General features: G+C 40.3%; 2 protein-coding genes across 7 annotated transcripts; both read left to right on the top strand.

Annotated features, from left to right (window-relative positions):
- The first annotated feature begins 436 nt into the window (after positions 1–436).
- Positions 437–10,577, top strand: si:ch211-63p21.1 (uncharacterized). Of its 6 annotated transcripts, none has more exons than XM_003454772.5 (8): positions 437–696; positions 2,879–2,980; positions 3,246–3,323; positions 3,463–3,552; positions 3,808–3,882; positions 7,498–7,568; positions 7,653–7,824; positions 9,134–10,577. In XM_003454772.5, exons 2-8 carry the CDS (start codon positions 2,912–2,914, stop codon positions 9,341–9,343), a joined length of 765 nt encoding a protein of 254 aa, XP_003454820.1. In that variant the 5' UTR covers positions 437–696; positions 2,879–2,911; the 3' UTR covers positions 9,344–10,577. The 6 variants fall into 6 exon arrangements, with proteins under 6 accessions (XP_003454820.1, XP_005459323.1, XP_025761824.1 ...); XM_005459266.4 differs by having other exon boundaries at positions 2,876–2,980; XM_025906039.1 differs by having other exon boundaries at positions 439–696; positions 2,879–3,101.
- Positions 10,578–13,427: 2,850 nt separating this feature from the next.
- Positions 13,428–19,791, top strand: LOC102082267 (kelch-like protein 13). Its single transcript, XM_005459269.3, has 4 exons — positions 13,428–16,304; positions 16,779–17,715; positions 17,807–17,974; positions 18,108–19,791. Exons 1-4 carry the CDS (start codon positions 14,747–14,749, stop codon positions 18,628–18,630), a joined length of 3,186 nt encoding a protein of 1,061 aa, XP_005459326.1. The 5' UTR covers positions 13,428–14,746; the 3' UTR covers positions 18,631–19,791.
- Positions 19,792–20,463: the final 672 nt, after the last annotated feature.

Raw genomic sequence — 20,463 nt, 5'->3', positions numbered from 1 at the left:
CAGGTTTGAGTTAGTCGAAATTTTAAGACATCGAACGTGAAATTGTGACTTATGAATAGTAAAAAATATTTATGAAACGTCATCAAAATTTTATGAAAAAAACTAAAACAACAAGCAATAAAATTAAAAAAAATCCAATAATACCTATTTTGCTATTTATATTTTACGTGTAATTTAGTTAGGAAGCTGACAAAGTGCAATTTTCAGGGGGTTTCTCAAGATATACTTTGTAATATTTTGAAACCATTTTTTCAACAACTGGATTTACGTTTTGTCTCAGGAAACGTTCACACCTGTTTTTTTTTAGTATTCCGTCCACGTATTCATCATTTTCAAATTTATGAGTGGGACAAAAAAAAAGTCACGCAATCGTTATCTTCAAGGCATTTATTTTGAAAGCACCGGACGGAAATCCCTGTTATGTGCTGCTGCTCCTCCGCGCTCCCGCGTTGTTTTGGGAACGTTCGGCATCCCAGTGAGCACGCGCTTCCCGGACTGTAGCTGCCCGTCATCGCTGGCGCTGACATCACACGGAGGATTTGCTACAATGTCAAACACTCACAAGCAGCGCGAGCTCATGGCTTCCCCGCGCCACAATGACAAACACCGCCGCGTCCTGCTGCTCATCCTCTAAATACACAACTACGACCACCGTCCATGGCTTTATTCCGCGGTTTCGGACAGGATGCGTTTGAGGTGAGACGGGTCACTCCGTTCTTTTCTAAATTACTGCTTTTTACTTGTAATTCATTTAGTTTATTTCGCGATGTTTTTTAATTGAAAATTGTAGCTGATGTTTGAATTCTTGTTTGTTAAAAAAATAAAAAGCTTTAAACGCTGACGGCGTGTTTCCCCGTATCTTTATGGAAAACTTCCCCGGCTCGCTAACGTTGATTGCCGTGTTATTACGTAATGGGAGTGCGGACACTGCTGAACGGATTTTACAGTGAGGTGCCGTGATGACACATCTCTGATAGCACAAGCTCGCGGTTTGCGTAGTAAAGACAGCGTCATATTTGCACACCCCTGTAACACCAAGTTTGTAGCCAAATAACGCATTTATCTCCTCACTGATTCACTCAAAGCACAACACTTCACGGTTTTCCAGGCTGTTAGTTGACCCAACTATGACTGAATTATTACTGTTTTTTAAAGAAATAAAAGTCATTTAATTAAAGGTGCTCATTAAACAAATACATGCTATAAATAGAAGAAATTTTAAGTGATTTATGTTTGTATTTTTAGCTGGAAAATATATAAATGTATAATGCTGCTACTAATTGTTGCTCACTTTTAGAATATCTGCAGTGCTGTGAAAATGCATTTACCCTCTTTCTGATTTTTTTTTCCCCCTTATTTGTCATGCTTACTTGTTTTAGATCATCAAACACATTTTAATATTACACGGTGATAACTGATTAAATTAAAAAATGTGAGTTTTTTTAAATGATGACTTTATTTATAAAAGTAAAAATAAAGCTATCCAACCCCTGTGTGCAAAACTAATTGCCCCACTTTGTTAAATCATGTTCAGGTTCATTAGCTACTGCCAGACCTGCTGAATCAAGAAATCACTTCAGCTGTCTGACAAAATGAAGCAGGCTCAGATCTCAAAAAGCAACACATCATGGTCCTGATCTAAAGAAACAGCTGATAAACAAAGTCATTGAAATCTGTCAGTCTGGAAACAGTTACAAAGGCATTTTTAAGGTTTTGGGACTCGAGAACAGTTGAACAGTGGTGAACCTTCCCTGGAGTGGCCTACCAAAATTACTCCAAGATCACCCGGATGACTCATCCAGGAAGTCACAAAAGACCGCAGAACAACATTAAAGAGCCGCAGGCCTCACCTGCCTCAGTTAAGGTCAGAGTTCATGATTCAACAATAAGAAAGAGACTGGTTAAAAATCAGATTGCATGGGAGAGGTCAAGGAGAAAACCACTTCTGACCAAAAAGAACACAAAGGCAGGTCTCACTTTTACCAAAAAACATCTTGATGATTTCAAAGAGTTCTGGGAAAATATTGTGTGGACTGACGAGACAGAAGCGGAACTTTTTCGAAGGTTTGAGTCCAGTTACATCTGCAAAAAACTAACACAGCAATTCATGAAACGAACATTATACCAAAAGTCAGACATGGTGGTGGTAGTGTGATGGTCAAGGCTGCTCTGCTGCTTCAGGACGACTTATTTCAACTGATGGAATACCAGAAAATCCCAACAGAGAATGTCCAGCTGTCAGTTTGTGCCCAGAACCTCGTGTTTTGCAGCAGGACAAACAACTGAAACACACCAGCAAGTCCACCCGTGGCTCAAAATAGCCCATCTGAAGGTTTTGAAGTGGCCCAGTCAAAGTCCAGCTTCAGATCAGGATTGGGGCACTTGGCATGACCTTAAATGCTCAGAAACCTTCCGATGTGGCTGAATTAAACAAATACTGCTAATAAGAGGGGGAAAAACTCCTCCACAGTGATGTGAAAGACTCGCTGCCCGTTATCACAAACACTCGAATGCAGTTCTTGATGCCAAAGGTGGAACACCAGCTATTACTTTTCACACAGGGCCATGTAGGTTTGGAGAACTTGTTTCCTCTTAATAGATAAAATCATCATTTAAAACCTGCATTTTGTATTTATTCTGGTTATCTTTGTCTAATATTAGAATTAGTTTGATGCTCTGAAACATGTAAATGTGATAAATATGCAAAAAACAAACCCTGAGAAATCAGGAATAGGGTAACTACTTTTAGTCACTCTGATGTTTTCAACACACTGCTAAATATCTGCATCAGAAGACACCGAGTACAAGGTGTTCACGGTTAATTGCGAGTGATGACAAGCTTTGAACTTGACTGTGTGCTCTTTGTGCGTCCCAGCAGGTCTATGTGAGTGTGTGAGCCAGGTCAGAGGTCATGTTGCGGAGGGAATCCGACTCCCACTGCCTCTTTACCTTTGGAGAGACGTCCGGCAATGACTGTGAGGTGAGGCTGTTTATTTATACCTGCTACCAGCACACCTCTTAAATCTGCATGTGGCTCTAAAGTAGGCTGCAGTTGACACAAAAGGTAACCGAAGGAACCCACAGATCCAGTTGCTGAACAGGTAATATCTCCATTTTTTGACTTAATTGTGTTATTTTTTTACCTTTTAATAACTCCAGTGTTCAGAACTTGGCAGTCAAGCATTTTTAAGTGAGTAGGCAGATAATGTCAAAAGCCAGAAATCTCTCCTCTGAACTGTTGACAGAGATTAAAACTTTTGCCAGTGATAACCAACGGCCAGGCTCATCCCAGGTCATATGACAGTGATATTGCTGTACCTTATGTAAGTTTGTACAAGCTTCTTACTCCTTTCCTTTATCTCTGTCATAATGCTGCTGTCTAAAGATAAAAGGGACCAGAAGCTTCATCAAGTCAACAGATCACAGTTGTTTATTCTCCCTGTCTTTGTCTCTCTGTCTCAGATGGGGGCGAGTTGCAGAGAGGTAGATGTAGCGTGTCTGTGCGAGGCCGGTCCCTGTACACTTTATTCAGAAGCACACACGCCTACGCCGGTGAGTGCTCAGGCTTTCCACTTAAGTGTCTGTGGCCGTCGCTCAACCCGCTCAGATCTGAGAGTGTTTCTTCATCTGTAATCAGGCTCTAAATGCTTCCCGACGACCTCTCTGCATCTTTGTCGCTGCCCTGTTTTATTTTAAAGTACCTGGTCACAGATATCGAAGAATCACGTGTTAGATTTTCGTTTTGTTTTTTTTCAAGGTCTGAATCTAATCAGTAGGTCTGTCTCTCTTCCTGGTTTCTGTTCTCAGGACACGCGGCTGTGTGAACGCTGTGGAAAAAACAAAGTGATGGTAACCAGGTACTCTGAGGGATACGGCACAGAGGTAATGTGTAGCATATGTGTGCGTGTCTTTATGACAGTGCTCTGTGTGCAGCTCCTTAATGCTGTTGCAGAGCGCTGTATGTGGAGTCTGGATATGTAACACGTTATAAGACTTTTGATATTTGTGTTGATTTCCTGGCAGGCAGCTGGCATTTTTATAGGCTTTTAAGATTCCAGCATTTGAGCAGTACATGAGTAATACCAGGGTTCACTTAGGCCAGATGATTGATGCTGATGCAACTGATAGACATTTTCAAAAAGGATTTTCGGTATCTTAAAACTAGGGTTGGACCATTTATTGCTAACTGATATACAGCACTGTGCAAAAGTCTTGAGCCAGCCCTGATGTCTTTATGTTTTGTCATATTTCAAATATTCAATAACTGAAACATGCTCCAACTTACAGGTAAATACAACATATAAATCAAAAACAGAGCTTGAAAGTCAATATTTGGTACAACCTTTATTCTTCAACGCAGCTTGAAATCTCTTAGACAGTCTTTCTGTAATTTATTTTTGGAATAGTTCTCCAGGCTTCTTGAAGGACATTCAAAGTTCTTCTTTGTCCTAGACCAAGATCTCCAACACCACTGGCTGAAATGTAACACCAAGCCATGATGGAGCCTCCACCTTGCTACATACACGCTCACTTATGCTTCTGTCTCCTGACTTCCTCAAAAAAAATAAAAATCATAAAAAAAATTGGATCCCTCACTCCATCTGACCTGTTGCTATTGTTTTTCAGTTCGGCTCTTGCTGTAGTTAGATTTTCAGGCCTGACACTTCTTCTGTTCTCCACTTGTCTAGCTTCCACAGACTTTTTTTAAAGGACACATGCAGTGTTATGCCAGGTGTTTGGGTAATAGCTCTTTGGGAATACCCTTTTTGGTGCACAAATAGCTTATTTTCTTTGGCATCTTGCACAGATTTCACAAATGGGAACAAGTTTTGTGTTTTGTGACAGGCTGTGAATACCAAAGTGTTAGCCACTGGACTGACAGAAAGAGGGGAAAAAGCAGCCTGTGTACCAAAGAAAAACTTTGGAAGACCTCCAGAAAGGCTGGAATACTATTGCTCAAGACCACTTTAAAAAATTAAAAGAAATTCTGGCTCCTTAAAGCAAAATATTCAAATTAGGAGGGACTCCAGACTTTTGCACAACTCAGTATAATTGGCTAATACGTATCAAAATGGAAATAAGCACCGCAATTATTTTAATCAGTGAGGTGGGTGATGCTGCAGACTAGTGAAAACCAACAAGTATGATTTGTGATACAGTTTTCCTGAATTGATGGTGATGATGCTAGCTACCCTTACATGAAACAATATCCCACATGAGCACTTTAACAAACAAGTCAAATATAATGAAATCATTTAATAAAATGTCTTTATCCGTTTACTGTAGTCTGAACTTAAAACTAGCCTGAACTAGCTAGCTTGTTTAGCAGAGTGCATCTGTTCTAACATGTAAATAAAAATTGTGCTGTCAGCGTTAATCTCGTTAAAATGACATTAACGGCATAACCGCATTAACGGTTAACACAGCAATTAATCTCCATTAGCGAGTTATCGTGGATCGCCCTGTGCGTGGGGCAGGACGGTGCTAACGTGTTAACGAGGGTCACTAGAGCCGCCGAGAACGGCACAACTCCCGGCACATCATTTTCAGATCACCGCGGACTTTCGCTACTCAGGTTAAACATAATATATAAGTCACTTAGACAACCTAAAAATGTTATTGTTTGGCTTTTTCAGTGTTTTATTTGTTCGTGAGTAAATTCATGGGCTGAATCCTCCTGAGGACGCATTTGTAGACCGATTACGTCACAGCAACGCGCCGAAGGCTGTCCAAATTCGTAGACTCCTCCGAATGCAGCCAACAAATGCGTCCTCCTTTTCCCCAAATTTGAAGGATGGGTCAGGTGTGTCCTTCGTGGCCCACCATATCCCAGAATTCATAGAGCGGTCCAGCCAAACTCCAGTTTCCGGCAATGGCGGCTGCTACTAAGTTTTAAAATTACTCTTATTAATCTTTCTGGATCACAAATTAAACTTTTAACATATTTTCAGGCGAGAATGTGGGTGTGTAAACTTCAAATATCTGCTCGGTTTATCAAGATATCACATATTTGCAAAAGTGCTTCGACGTTTTCAGAGACGTCTGTTACCCACCAGCTGGATAGCTAGCCGAGAGCTCGAGGGTCACTGAAGCTGCCGAGAACGGCACAACTCCCGGCACATCATTTTCAGATCACTGCGGACTTTCACTACCCAGGTTAAACATAATATATAAGTCACTTAGACAACCTAAAAATGTTGTTTGGCTTTTTTCAGTGTTTTATTTGTTCGTGAGTAAATCGGTTTGGCTGAGATTAAAGTTATTAGATTAAATTAAATAAAACTTTATTAATCCCCGGGTGGGTTCCTCCTTGGTTCTCACACAGCTGAATAAACGTCAAACAGAAAACTGATTAAACAGAAGTGTGAGATGGTCGAGAATTTGCGCCAGTGTCCTGTTAGATAGCAAGGAGCAGAAGGCCGAGTTTATTAAACTCCACCGAGACAGCGGTGACGCTAATCAGAAGGCTAGACCGTCCAATTTCACAGCCGTTTACTTCCGGCCTACCCGACCTTCTGAGGACCCGGCCCACATAGACCGCGAAGGCCAGGTCCTCGGGAGGATGCAGCCCATGAATTTGGACACAACTAATGTATAGTTGTGTTGCAAAATTAGCCATTTTAACATACGCTGTGGGCGCTGTGGTGACTTGCTTTTGGACTCAGCCTCAAGTGGCCATTACAGAAACGGCATTTTTTGGCACTTATACACCAGAGATAAAAACACACAGCACATTATGTTAATAGTTAATTGTTTTTTTTTTTAAATGCAAAATTTATATTTTCAGTACAGAGTGGCAGTAGTTCTTGTTAGTATAATACACAGTTTAGTATTCAGTGATATACTTTTTGTTCTGGAAAAGGAACTTTTAGACAAATCAATGATTTTTGAGTTGTCTGAAATCCCTGTTAAGCAGTATAGTTTATAGTTTGACCTTCATATATATATATATATATGTGTGTGTGTATATATATATATGTATATATATGTATATATATGTATATATATGTATATATATATATATATATATACATATATATATATGTATATATATATGTATATATATACATATATATACATATATATATATATATATATATATGTATGTATATATGTATATATATGTGTGTGTGTATGACAGAAAGAGGTCAAAAGACTGGTACTGTTGGGATATAAATACTCTCTGACTTCATTAGTCACGTTATGGATAGAGGTGTGAGCTGATTCATGCTTAATAACAATGGTGGTAATATAAAAAAGTGACGCATTAGCACACTCACACAGACAAATGCCATCATCAAGTGGTTTTTGGTTTCACAAACTGTGTTAGTCTGTGATGAGTCACCGGGATTTATGTGTTTCTTTCTGTTTAAAAACTCCAAAATTGAAAACACTTTTGTATTTGTCATATTTTATCCCAGCTTAATGGCTGCTAACTTCCTCTTTATTTCTGTTATGTATTATATATTTTTTCTTTTGTGTTTCGCTCCATTGCAGGAGGAGTGTGTGTTATCTGACCCTCAGGGAGAGAGTGACGCAGATGCGGATATAGAGGATACAGACTGCAGGTCACCGACGCGTTCATGTTCACACAGTGTGCTGCGTTGTGCCTTACTGTTTCTGACCTTGTGCCTTTGACTCAATTTGTTCAGACTCCAGGAGCCTGGTTCTCTCCAGCGAATCAGCTCACGGAGACGGAAACGTCCTCGAGTAGCGCGACAAGACACCACGGAGAGCGAGGATGATGGCGGGCGAAGCCATAGATCCCATCGATGGAATCTCAGGCTTAGTCCTGACAGAGCACACAGCAGAACCATACTCGAGGTAAGAATAAATAAATAAAAAAAATCAGAATCAAGCAATCAAGATGTGATTGTGGAGCAGACCTTCGGCTTTAATTCAAGAGGTTTTTATTCAAATTTCCATTAATTGTATGCATTTAGTTGAGTATTGGCAAAGAGTGTTTCGCTCGGTTTACATCAGGTCACTGTAGAAAATTCTATTTCTTTGCCATGAAAAACTTTTGCAGTCTGCTTTGGATCATTATACATTTACACTTTGAAGCACTGTCCAATCAGGCTTGCAGCATTTGGTTAAATCTGAGCAGAGAGTATAACCCCGTCTGCACTTCAGAATTCGTTCTCCACTTCTATCAGGAGTCACATCATCAATAAACACGACGTGGACAGCGTGCCCATGTCATAACACTGCCTCCACCGTGCTTGACATGCTAAGTTTTCCCCTTTTCGTCCACCATTGTGATAAAAGTCAGTCTTGATTTTGTCTGTCCAAATATATGTACACTTGGCTCTTTTAGATGTTTTCTGAGGCTTGAGCCTGTAATCAGTGGTTTGCACCTCATTGTAAACATCTGTTTCCATTCACAAAAGCATCTTTTGATTGGAGACTGATACACCTACCTGCTTGAGAGTGTTCTCGACTTGTTTAGATGTTGTGATGTTATTTCTCTTAACCATAATCCTGCCATCTTGCACTTTTAGTCATCTTCTGTGGTCCTTCTGGCCTTTTGCTTTTGGTATCATTGGTTCCTTTATAAGAACAAACCAGATTGTTGATTTGGCTGCCCCAAAAGTTTTTGCTCTTTCTCTTTGGGAGGTTTATTTTGGTTTTTCAGCCCAATAATGGGCTCCCTCTCTTGCAGTGACACCTCATATTTGAAATTCACAAAAATTCAGATTTTATGTCTGCTTTATTTGTCATGAAATAACGACCTGCTGCCTGCTGCTTGTCAGTCAGTTGTCCAATTATATTTTAACTTTGGAATATGGCCTAATGTTTATAGAACTGGTAAAGCAGTTAATGCACTACTTTTGTTAAACCCCCTGAATTAAAGTTGAAAGTCTTGAATATTGATTGTTTATTTTAAATCTACTTTTTGGTGTACAGAGAAAGAAAATTGCCCCCTGAAAAGTGTAATTATCCAAATACTTATGGCTCTAACTCTTAAATCTTTAGCTCCTTTCTGACTCACTGAGTGCACAGAGGTTTCTGGTTTCATACTATTACTTCCCTGCTGCTTTAATTAGTTAGTCTGCTCATTCAGGGTCTAAAAATGAAGTACAAACAGAGAAATTGAGGTCTTTCTCAGTTCTCTCCTGCGTCTGCCTTTCAGGAGAGCATATCACAGGTCAGGCCACTGATCATCTGCAGGCCGAATGTGGAGAAGCAGAAGAGTCCAGATGAGGTGATCCAAAGCTCCAAACTGGCGTCTCTGTGGCCGTCATCCTTCTCTCTTCCTCTTATCCTCCTCCTGTCATTACCTCTCTCTGTTTCTCTCATTGTTTTTATCGTGTCTTTCCTCCTTCCGTGGGCCAGCGCTTGACCCGCCATGTCTGCTTCAGGATATTAGTTTCATTCCAGAAATTACAGAAAGTTCTACCGACTCATACAATGTAGGGGAAAGCGTAATTTCTTTATAAACGAGTAGAAAGACTTGAAGATAATAATAGATTAGCAATACTGAATTTGTGTTCAATGTTTCTTTTCCTCCTTTCTTTAAATATCTTGACTTTAAGCGAAGGTCGTCCCTCGAAACCAAAAAGGCACTGAGAAACTTTCATAATGCGGCGCATTTTGATGGAGAATGTGCTCACAGTGAACACAACACAAACTCAGCTCCTGCCTCTGTCTCATAAAATCTCACCTTCCGTCTCACTTTTCCTCACCCCCTCGTTTGTAAAAATAGACCTCTCATCTAGCTCCTTATTCTAACAAGCCACAGGAGTGACACATTGGGGGGGGGCAAGGTTTTATGGCTGTGCAGGTACTTTTAAAAAGGAAACTAGGAGGCTCAGTAGGAAAACCTGCGAAAGACAATGCTGCCGAACTATGCAATCCCTCTGTTTCTACCGCGGCATCTTAACTGCTGTTCGAGTACGTCTCCTATGTCCTTGGCACTGTCGACACCTTCGTGGCCCCCCGTCCCCTTTTCTTCCTCTGAGGAATACAGTTTGTGAATGCAGGGACTCGATGGTTCCAAAGTAGAGCGTGACCCAATTTAAAATGCAATACCAGGAGAGATCTGATACAGCTCCCATCGTGTATGATCTACAGCACATCTGTTATAACGAATGAATTACATGTATTACTTTACGCGCTGCAGACCTCAAAATAAAACGAGCTTTGGTGGCAGTGGGTTACAGCAGTTTGGACACTATTTCACAGTCTTACAGTCATATTTAAGAATGTTTATGTAAATTATGATTTAAGAGGACTAAGCTTGACAATCAGTCATGCTGTTTATTTCAAGCTGGAATATCTAGAAAACGCCATTTTTTGGCTTGTCCGTACTGTACATTTCATTTTATGTTGTTTTGTATGTGTTTTGAAGTTAGGATTGGTTTTTTTCTTCCCCACGTCACACTACTGATGCTTGCTTGCCTGTAGAAAAATGATCATTTTAGGTTAATATCAAGTTGCACTGTTAGTTTTAGAGATTTTTCTCTCCTAGTTTGTTGTTATGTTGTAGTCTTACATTTTATTTCTATATGTGTTTACCTCTGTGTTTCATGGGGCCCAGAAATTCAATAAAACTAGATTGTATTTTGACAACAAAAGCCTTTCTTTCTTTTTTTTTTCTCTACCACCACTTTAAAACCGAGCAGGTTGCAGTGACGAGGCTAAACTGCTGACTTATGGCTCCATCATAGCTGCTGCATTAGCACTGATACATCTTCAAATGTGAAATAGTAAAAACCAACACGATTGTATCTCATATCCCCGTATTGGGCTTTGTTTTTGGATTATCGTAATAAATGCTGGTCCAGGTTCAACGTGGCAAGTGACCAATCACATTGTTATGATGTCATAGTTTTGCAACATGGAAAAAAACCTGCCGATGTACACTCGAGAAAAAATAGAGGGGCGGTTAGGGTTAGGGTTTGGTGTGTGGTGCGATGGTGTTTCCACATTGCAAAACTATGACATCACAACAATGTGACTGGTCACTTGCAGTGTTGAACCTGGACCAACAACAACACTAACACAGGGACATCATATCGTGCTGTCTTTAACCAGGTGGCAGGAAGTAGGATAACGTACCAGGTTACAAAAATCAAGAGGTGCACGAGTGTCTAAAGCATCGGCTAACGACAACATTGACAAAGTCGATATCAGTTTGACGTCAACTTTTTAGTACAGTTCTGTTTGCCGGGTAGCACATGGTGGGTATAATGGGGTCCTTAGCCTCGGGGAACATCAGCGAATCCTTTTTTGTCCGGTGTAGCCAGGATATCCAGATAGTAGATAAGGCTTTTCCAGTTTTAGACTTTATGCCTTCCATTGCTTATCAATGCAGTTAAGTTAATAACATAAGTCAATAATAGTCTCATCCATGTTTAGACTATAGCAAATGGTTTGGAAACTGCATTTTGATGAATGCCATACTTAGATAGTAAAGGAACCAAAGCTGGTTTAAACAGGATTGTTTAGTAAAACTCTGACTACAAAGTGAAAACACTGATCATCTGGTACCAACGATTGTGCCTACACTTTCTGCATTTCATGTCCAAAATTCAGGTTTAGGTGGTTACACATCGGACTTCCTGTTAACCTCCAAAAGCCTCAGCAACACTTTAGATCAACCGCCATGACTTTTACTTTTTTTAAAAAAATATTTCACTTCACTAATTTCTGTCCCACTCTGTGAGCTATATTACAATAGTATTGACCTTATCTGTCCAATGCAAATATGTATATTTTCCCACCCATCCATGATGATCCTGGAGCTTATCCGAGGTGACACTAAATGAGAGAGACTTGTACAAGTTGTCAGTCAGTCACATGACATTTCTGCAAAATGTTGAGCTATTGTTTTTGATTTTTTTTTTTAGACCATGCACAGTTACAGAATAGGCACTCTGACAAAAGTTGACAGTGTTCAGTGCTTGAACTACTTGTGCCTCTCACTCTGTTGAGCCAAAAAAGAAGAATGCAACCCTCATGTCCCAGCAGTGTAGCTGCTCTTGACAAAAGGGCCTGAAGGGGGGAGGAGGGTCCCATAACGAGGTTAGCGCTCTTCACTCCTCCTCCTCCTCTCACTGCTTGCATTGTCATGGTAACAATCAGAACTGCTGCAGAGGAAAAAGACTTTTCATAAGTAAGATTGTGAGCAGCTGCCCAAAGCCAAACTGTAGGTAATAATGTAGATACAGAAGCATATCTGAATCTGCTGTGAATGTGTATGCAATGGCAAATATCTGTACAGGTTTTTCCTGAATGGAGACATTTTTTAGGGCGTATTAAAGCTTTAGAAAACAGCTTGCAGACAGTTGAATAGTTACAAACACACATTCAGTGTGTTTAAGCACTCGAGTGCTCTTTTGAGTGCAGATGAAAAGGGGACTTAATCACTTGCCTGCCTGTTTAAATCTGTGTGTGTGTGAATGTACAGTAGGCATGTGTGCGTGTGATGCCTCACATGTGAAGGCAAAGTCACCGTGTCCTCAGGTAGGAGTGTGTGTTTTTTTTTTAAGCGATCTGTTGCCCACCAGTTTCATTTCCAACACACCTACTCACAGTCCTGAAACTTCAAAGCTTGTCAGTAGATTTTTATTAGAAACCCACAGTGTGAAGGAAAAGTCCACTGATCTTAGAGGATGTATGAGGCAGGGTTTTGATTTTAAAGATAAAAGATCAGTAATATTGAGTTTAAACACATTTACACAAAACAGAGACAAAAACAGCAGCTAGCATGAACGAGATCAACACTGCTGTGGAGGCAAAGATCAGATCAAAATGCTTTTTTCAAATGAAAATAAATGCACCTAGCTGTTTTTGCTGCAGTTTCCTATCAGATGAAAGTGGTACACTATATGGACTTGACCTCTTACACATTACACCTACAGGAGCTTCTTGGTTGTGGAAACCCATGCTATGAAGTTCTCAGTGGACAATTTTTACGCTGATGTTGATGCCAGAGGAGGTTTGGAGATCTGCAGTGACTGAATCAGCTAAGGGTTGGGGACTTTACGCACTAAGCTTTGTGGATGAGTTGCTGTGGAGCCCAAACACTTCTACTTTGCAACAATTTCATTTACAGCAGATGATAGAATATTTAGTAGGGCAGAAATTGCATGAACTGTCTTCCTGCATCAGCAGCATCCTATTACAGTACCGTATTGAAATTCAAAGGAGCTCTTGAGAATGCCCCATTCTTTCAGAAATAAGTAAAGGCAGTAGGGACAGGCTAGGTGCTTGATTTTGCACACCTTTGGCAATGGGACTGAAAACATCTGAAATGAAAGACACAGAGGTGTGGCTCTAAACGTTTGTATGAATGGCATGAATACAATTAGTCCTAAAACAAAACATACCCCACTACATCCCAAACCTTACCACTGTATTCTCTTCAATGTCAGCCTGATTAAAGAAAAGGAAATAAAAAGGTACTTGTGGTTAGCATACCTTCTGAGATTTATGCTCCACTAATATTAAAACTAGAAGTTTAGAACCTGCTTAAGTCAGAAGACCATTTAGTAATAAGGCAAAGAAGATTTTAAAATATGTTTATAAAATGCTAGCAGATAATATATTGACAGATCTAATACTGTTGGCTACAACAGGGACTTCTTGTCTAATTGCCTCTGATCTGACAAATGTTTTCAACTCACTTGAATAAACTTGTTTCCGGCTTAGAGATTTCTTAGGTTTCATTGGTCAGTCAACACTAAACACTACCTAGCACTGTGACGGGACAAATTCACAAATAGCTGGCGCAAGCCAATCCAGTTCCCATTTCTAAAAATGTGGTAATACAAGGAGAGAGCATATTTATAAATACTATTTTCCAAGTCAAGGTTATACAGTGTGACCCAGCTGTTTGCTTTCTCTGTTAGCACAAAAGCCTTCAAGTCAACAGGTGTTGTTTGTTTTGTTGCCCTCTTGGCCTCCTTCTCCCCCTCGCGCCTTGACCCACATTCCTCTGTACTTGGATGTGGAGGAGCAATGTGATCCCACTGATGACCCTCTAGGCATTTAAAATTCATCCCCAAGTCATATGCCTCAGAATGAATAAGCCTGCCAAGGCTTGCCGAGATGTCGAGGTTGATAGACTCGGATGGGCAGAGATTCAGCTGCCTCCAAGTCATTGCCTTGTTTATTACTTACTTTTGCTTGAGACATATTCTTACAGTTTACATTTTGGAACTGTTGAACACAATCCCTACACTAATAGACTGCAAAGTGCATCATTTAAGACCACAGCAATAAACTGCACATCCTCTGCAGATATATCAGTGCATTACAGTAAACAAAGTAAAAAAGTAAGGACAAAAATTGAAGAAAATGTGACACAATATTCGACAATATGGTAAATAAAAATATAACTTAGTGTCATTTTCAGACTTTTGTTGGGTGTCTGCCTGAAGCCTCATGATGTCTAGAATTTCCACTACCTAGTGATATATTACACTGTATACAGCAGCTTATTTGGTTATATGAGGAATCATGCACTCTCACGCCACCCTCGAACATTCACATGCAAGAGGGGAGAGAGAGGCAGGAGACGAACAAATAGACAACACAGCTCTTGTCTGCAGATGAGGTAAGGTCTGCGCTGTTTCACAGTCCAGCTCTGCAAGAAGCAAGTGATCTGCAGTCTTTTGGTTTCCTGAGGTGCAAATGCTCTGAAAGATTAAAGGTAGCTGTGCAGATTATAGGGATACTGGACACGCTGGCAGTGGCTAATTCCTGCCTTCAGAAGTAGTAGGATGTATGGAAGAGAGTGATGGAGAAGAGAAGGAGACAATTGTGGGACAGGATAAGATGGTGGGTTAAAGCAGAGGTGCGTAATAAAGAAGAAGGAGAAGAAGAAGAAGAAGATGGGGTGGAAGAGAATGGTGAGGACGCTGACAGCAAGGAAGAAGATGTGAATGAGGAAGAAAATGAAGCAGGAGGAAATGAAGATGAAGAGGAAGCGCAGGCAAAACTGGAGGTAAGGGATGCAGAGGAAACTGAAGAGGATAAAGGAGAAAGTGATTCAGAAACAGGGCTTCTAATGAAACAGGGAGATGAGGAGGAGGAGAGGGAGACAGCTGAAGTAGATGAAGTGGTGGAAGAAGAGAAAGAAGTAGAAAATAACAGCGAGATTAACCATAGTAACGAGGTGGATGAGACCAAGGAGAATCAAGCAAAGAAAGCAGAGGACATTGGAAAAGGGGAGGAAGTGGAGAGGGGCATTAAAGAGGAAGATAAGGAAGAAACAAAGGGAAAGGAGAATGAGGAGGAAGAAAGGGACCGGGAGACTATGAAGAAGGAGAAAGAAACCAAGGAACAGAAGCTTAAAGAGGAACGGGATGAGAATGGGGATCTTCAGGAAGAGGAACAGCATGAAAGATACAACATGGAAGAACATTTCAGAGAAGAGAATGCTCAAATAATCCAAAAGAGTACTGCAAGAAGGAAAAAGGATGAAAAACTCACAGAGGAAGACCCCATTAGAGATTCAGTGGACTCAATAATGAATGAAGATTCTGATTTCACAGTTTCTGAGGATAAATATTTTAACAAACACAGAAATGAAGATATCGTCTCTGAAACTCAGACTACTCTGGAGTGGAATGAAGAATTCAACAGTGAAAAATTGACAGATGAAGAAGTAACTGTCACAGAATCGTGGGTCACTCAAGAAGATCATGAAGAAGAAGAGGAAGCTTCTACAGATGATGAAGAAACAGACCATTCGGTGGATGAAGATGGGGAGTTTAGTGATGAAGATGACATAAAGACATATTTCAAAGATGATTACCCCATACATGTTTTTCTCACCTTGAATGAATTCAGGAGTTCATTCATTCTCACTGACCTTACTTTGAGGACAGAGGATGGGACGAGTTTTTGTGTGCACTCCCCCGTGTTGGCTGCTACCAGCTCACTTATCTGCGATAATCTAAAAAGAAGCAAAGCAGAAAACAAAAGAGCTGATGAAAGAAAAGATGATGACACATGTGTTGGAGTTCAACGATGGTCAATCTCTCTTGGTCCGGAGGTAGAACATGTTGGGTTAGAGGCGATTGTGGAGTTTGCCTACACTGGACAAATACCATTCTTAAACAAGGATAATCTGGATAAAATAAAGGCTGCTGCTCAAACACTGGGTGCACCAAGGGTTCTCAATCTCTGCACTGAGGAAGAAGAGAAGTCCACAAAAACTGGAGGGCATGAGAAAAGCGAAAGTATTTCTACTGCACAGCAAATGATGATCAGCCTTCAGTCCATCAAACAGCTGTGGATGGACAGAGTGGGATGTGATGTGACTCTGGAAGCTTGTGGTGGATTGCTTCATGGTGAGTAGACCACCAATGGGTCCATTTATAGCTGGTCTGGATGCCCACTTTAACTTTAACCTATTTGCTCAAGTAAAATTCTGTGTTGTGATACATTTTCCTTGATCCACAAGTAGGTCCTCAATCAAATTTAACATCACTTCCTTCATTGCAAAAGTGAATATATCCAATATTAGATGTGAAATGTGTATTGAGAATTTTACCATCAAATATACATTCACTTAAGACGCAGCAGCATCTGTAGTTCTGCCAAATAAGTTTGCGAGCTGCCCATATTTCTGTTTATTTGCAAGGTGACTACTCAGCCTTCCAGATTTCCATGTTCTGGAACATTTTACCATTAAATACATCTCGGTATACATTTCCCCTAGACTTTATAGCGTTCATCTTTAATGTAGTTCATTATAAAACAACATGTGACCTGGACATCTTAGGGTAGAAGGAGATATTTACTCATTGGCGTCTTTTGTCTAGTCCACAGAGTTATCTTGGCTGTAAGCAGTGATTACTTCCGTGGCATGTTCACCTCAGGGATGAAGGAGTCCCATCAGCCTTTTGTGACCCTTCCCTTCCTTTTGGCGTCAGAATTAGAAGTTCTAATTGGCTGCTCTTACAGTGGCGCTCTCCCTATGAGCTGGCAGTACATCTTTGAGCTCACCGGCACTGCCCTTCAGCTTCAGTACCAACCTGCCCTTTCCCTGTGCTATAATTTCCTGTGTCAAGAAATGAATCCTCAAACTTGCCTGGATGTGGTATCTTTTGCCGAGGCCTATGAAATGGCACAGCTTCTTGAAGTTGCTGATGATTTTGTCCTCCGGCATTTCCAGATAGTGGCATGCACCCCAAAGTTTACGGACCTGTCAGCCAAAAAGCTCTTGATGTACCTAAACAGTAACTCACTTTATGTTCCATCTGAACTTGTTATATTTAAAGCAGTGGTGGCTTGGATCCAAGCAAAGCCCAAGATAAGGCTCAGACTAGCTCATGAACTTATGAAAACTGTCCAGTTTCCCCTGATGACATTCAAGGAATTCAAGGAAGTGCGATCTCAGACCATGTGGTCTAATCCCAACTTGGCAGAACTGTATGAAAAAATCTTTGAAGATTTCTGCTCCAGTGAGACTGCACAGCATCAGTTCCGCATCTATATGCCAAAAGAGAGTCTCGTTGTGATTGGAGGTGACCAGATTTCTGAAGACCTGAGTAGCCGCAACATCAGCAGAGAACTTTGGTTTGGGAATTCCCTGAGGAATCACATAGGGGTAAAAAAGGCATTGGAGTGGAGAAAGCTGGGAGAGATGCCTGAGCCAGCAAGATTCGGGCATGAGGTGGCTGTCCTAAAAGGACGATTGTATGTGTTTGGAGGCAAGAAGTATTATGGCATTGATGACACCCTGAATAATGTTTGCAGGTAAGAGCAGTTAAATATTAACCCTCCAAAAGCAATAACTAACATATACTTAACTGTTTGTTATATGTGCATAATTTCACCACCTCTGTAGGTATGACCCATGTGAAAACAGTTGGGAGTGTCTGGCTGAAATGCAAGAAAAAAGATCCTCCTTTTCAGTGGTTGTACTTAATGAAAAGATATATGCCATTGGCGGACACAGTGACACCGACCCTATAGATAGTGTTGAAAGATACTGCCCATCTACAAATTCTTGGAAGTATGTTGGACAGAATATTCATTGTTCATTAGCATGTCAATACATTTCTCCTAAATAAGCTCTTTAAAATGATTCAAATCTCTTCAAAATATTGTAGTTTGCTGTCACAAATCACTCATCTTTTCTCTTTCAGCTTCACCTCACCCTTGGATCTGCCTCTGAGCGGGCATGTAGCAAAAGTTTCCCAAGGACAGATCTTCATAACAGGAGGGGGAAATAATGATTACCTCTGTGTTGCATCCCTGTTTCTGTACCACCCAGAAACAGGAAGCACCTACCTGGCAAACATGGCTTCACCTCGAGCTCATCACTGCATGGAGATCTTGGGTGAATGTCTTTATGTGGCAGGTGGAGTCACCACTGATGATACCATGACTATTGTTGATCAGCTATCTTGTGAAGTGTACAGTCCAGTGGCTAACTGCTGGACCGCCTTTGCATCTCTGCCAGTGCCGCATGTTGGAGCAGGAAGCGCCATTTTGGAGGGAAAGTTTTATGTGCTGGGTGGATACAGTCAGGAGGACTACACTGACACTAAGGTGGTGCACCGCTATGATCCTGCCATACAGAAATGGGAGAACATGGGAAAGATGCCCGGGCCAAACAATGATATCTGTGCATCTCTGCTGTGTTTGCCAATGCATTTACGAATGTAAGACATGGTAACAAATCTCATTATTATTCATAACCACAACAGGAGGAGTTATCATTATAAACTTTATGAATTAAGGAGAGATTGCTAAGATGAAGAGGATAAAAAAATGAACTGGAACCGATAATAATTTACATTCAAACAATATGTTTTGTAGTTTTCTGAAAGTTTTTGTCAAAATCTTAATTTTCTTACTTTCAGATAGTGTGTGTGTGTATTTTTAAAGTTTCAGCGTTCACTTTAAACCTTTTGGCATCCCAGTTTCTTGATCATATAACACAAGGTTTAAATTAGATATGAATTAAATTGAACTGAACTGTGTGATATCAGTTCCATTCCAGAATGCAATAGCAAGGTATGATCACATGAGGGAGCTCTCTGCCTTCCCTGTTGTCTTTATAGTTGCCATACTTGCTGGTGGGATGCTGGTAAACACAGCAGTCATTGTAAAAACTGTACACAAAAGGTTGTTTTGCATTTGTTATTCTGAAGAAGTTTCTCAAAATTTATATTTTCATTACATTTTAGTTAAAATTGAACAACAATGGACTGAATTCTTTAATCATGTAAGTATACTATTGCATATTTAGGTAATATTAGCCAAGATCCTTAGAAGCTTGTGCATAGATCAGGAGATTTGACGCCTAATGCTGCATTAGCATTTCAAGACAATGCTGACCCATGTATTTAAATGTCTACACAGGAAAGATTAAAAGACAACTGAAGGTTGTGTGGCCATTTAGATTATCATACACCCAATCCTTATCCCACAATTCTATGTGCACCCGATCACCAACATTGCTGTTGCTGTCAGCGCCGTCTGCTGAAGGGCTGTCATAGGTTGAAATTTATTCTTCACAAGTATAGCACCCACTGTGTGAGTTTTGTAGCCATAGGTACTGAAACCGAAGTAGTAGAGATCATTCACTGGTGCTGTGAAGATGCCTGCAACAGAATAAAGGAAATATCTTTTAATCTTTCTGTCCAGCCATGTTACAAGGAAACAGTACAGGGGAACTCCAGTGAATTACATTTTGTTTCATAATCTGGATGACAGTATCCATTTAGTCATAGTAACAGAAATGTACACCAGGATATTTGCATTATACTGGCTTATACTGTTACACTGAACTGTATTGTACTAAATATAGCATTCTAAAAGTGATAAATGGGTCCAGCATTGAACGTGTTTATCCAATGAATGAATCTGTTCAATGTGGTTCAAATACTTAGAGACTTAGAGTATTGAGTTGTGTTATTTTTCCAATACAACTCCAGCTGAACATTTAGTCTATTGTTAATATATGATGTTTAACACAACTGTAATTTCCTGTTACACAACAAGCACTTAAAACCACACAGCATCATCACAAATGCGTGTGAATTCATTTGTGCCATTTGTTCTTGTTTGGCTTACGAGAAGCTGGCGAGTGAGTTTTACTGCCTCGGGGCATTCAGGGTTAGACTTCAGTTATTTATTTTAAATGAGCATTAAAATAACTTGACACTATAAGAGTTTGGTGAGTGCAGGATCATGATCAACTTGCAAGATGAAATTGTGCAGTACCTGTTTTAGCACTGTAACCATTGCCAGTGTTTGAGAAGATCCTTTAGAGTTTACTAAAGAGACAGAGAATGCTGTGGCGAGACGGTAAGAAACCAAATGTTAATGTGAAATATGTAAATCTATAAAATATGCCTCCACTTGTGTCCACTTCAAAAACCCCTTCAAATGTGAGGTTTGTTAATACATTTTTTCCCACACAGAGAGCGCAGTCATGTAAAAGTTGGAAGGCGTTTTTCAGCATAGTAACATAGAATGTTATGGTTCCTTAAT

Source organism: Oreochromis niloticus, linkage group LG3, assembly GCF_001858045.2.
Source record: "Oreochromis niloticus isolate F11D_XX linkage group LG3, O_niloticus_UMD_NMBU, whole genome shotgun sequence".
NCBI lineage: Eukaryota > Metazoa > Chordata > Actinopteri > Cichliformes > Cichlidae > Oreochromis > Oreochromis niloticus.
This window is presented reverse-complemented; position numbering and strand designations above follow the sequence as displayed.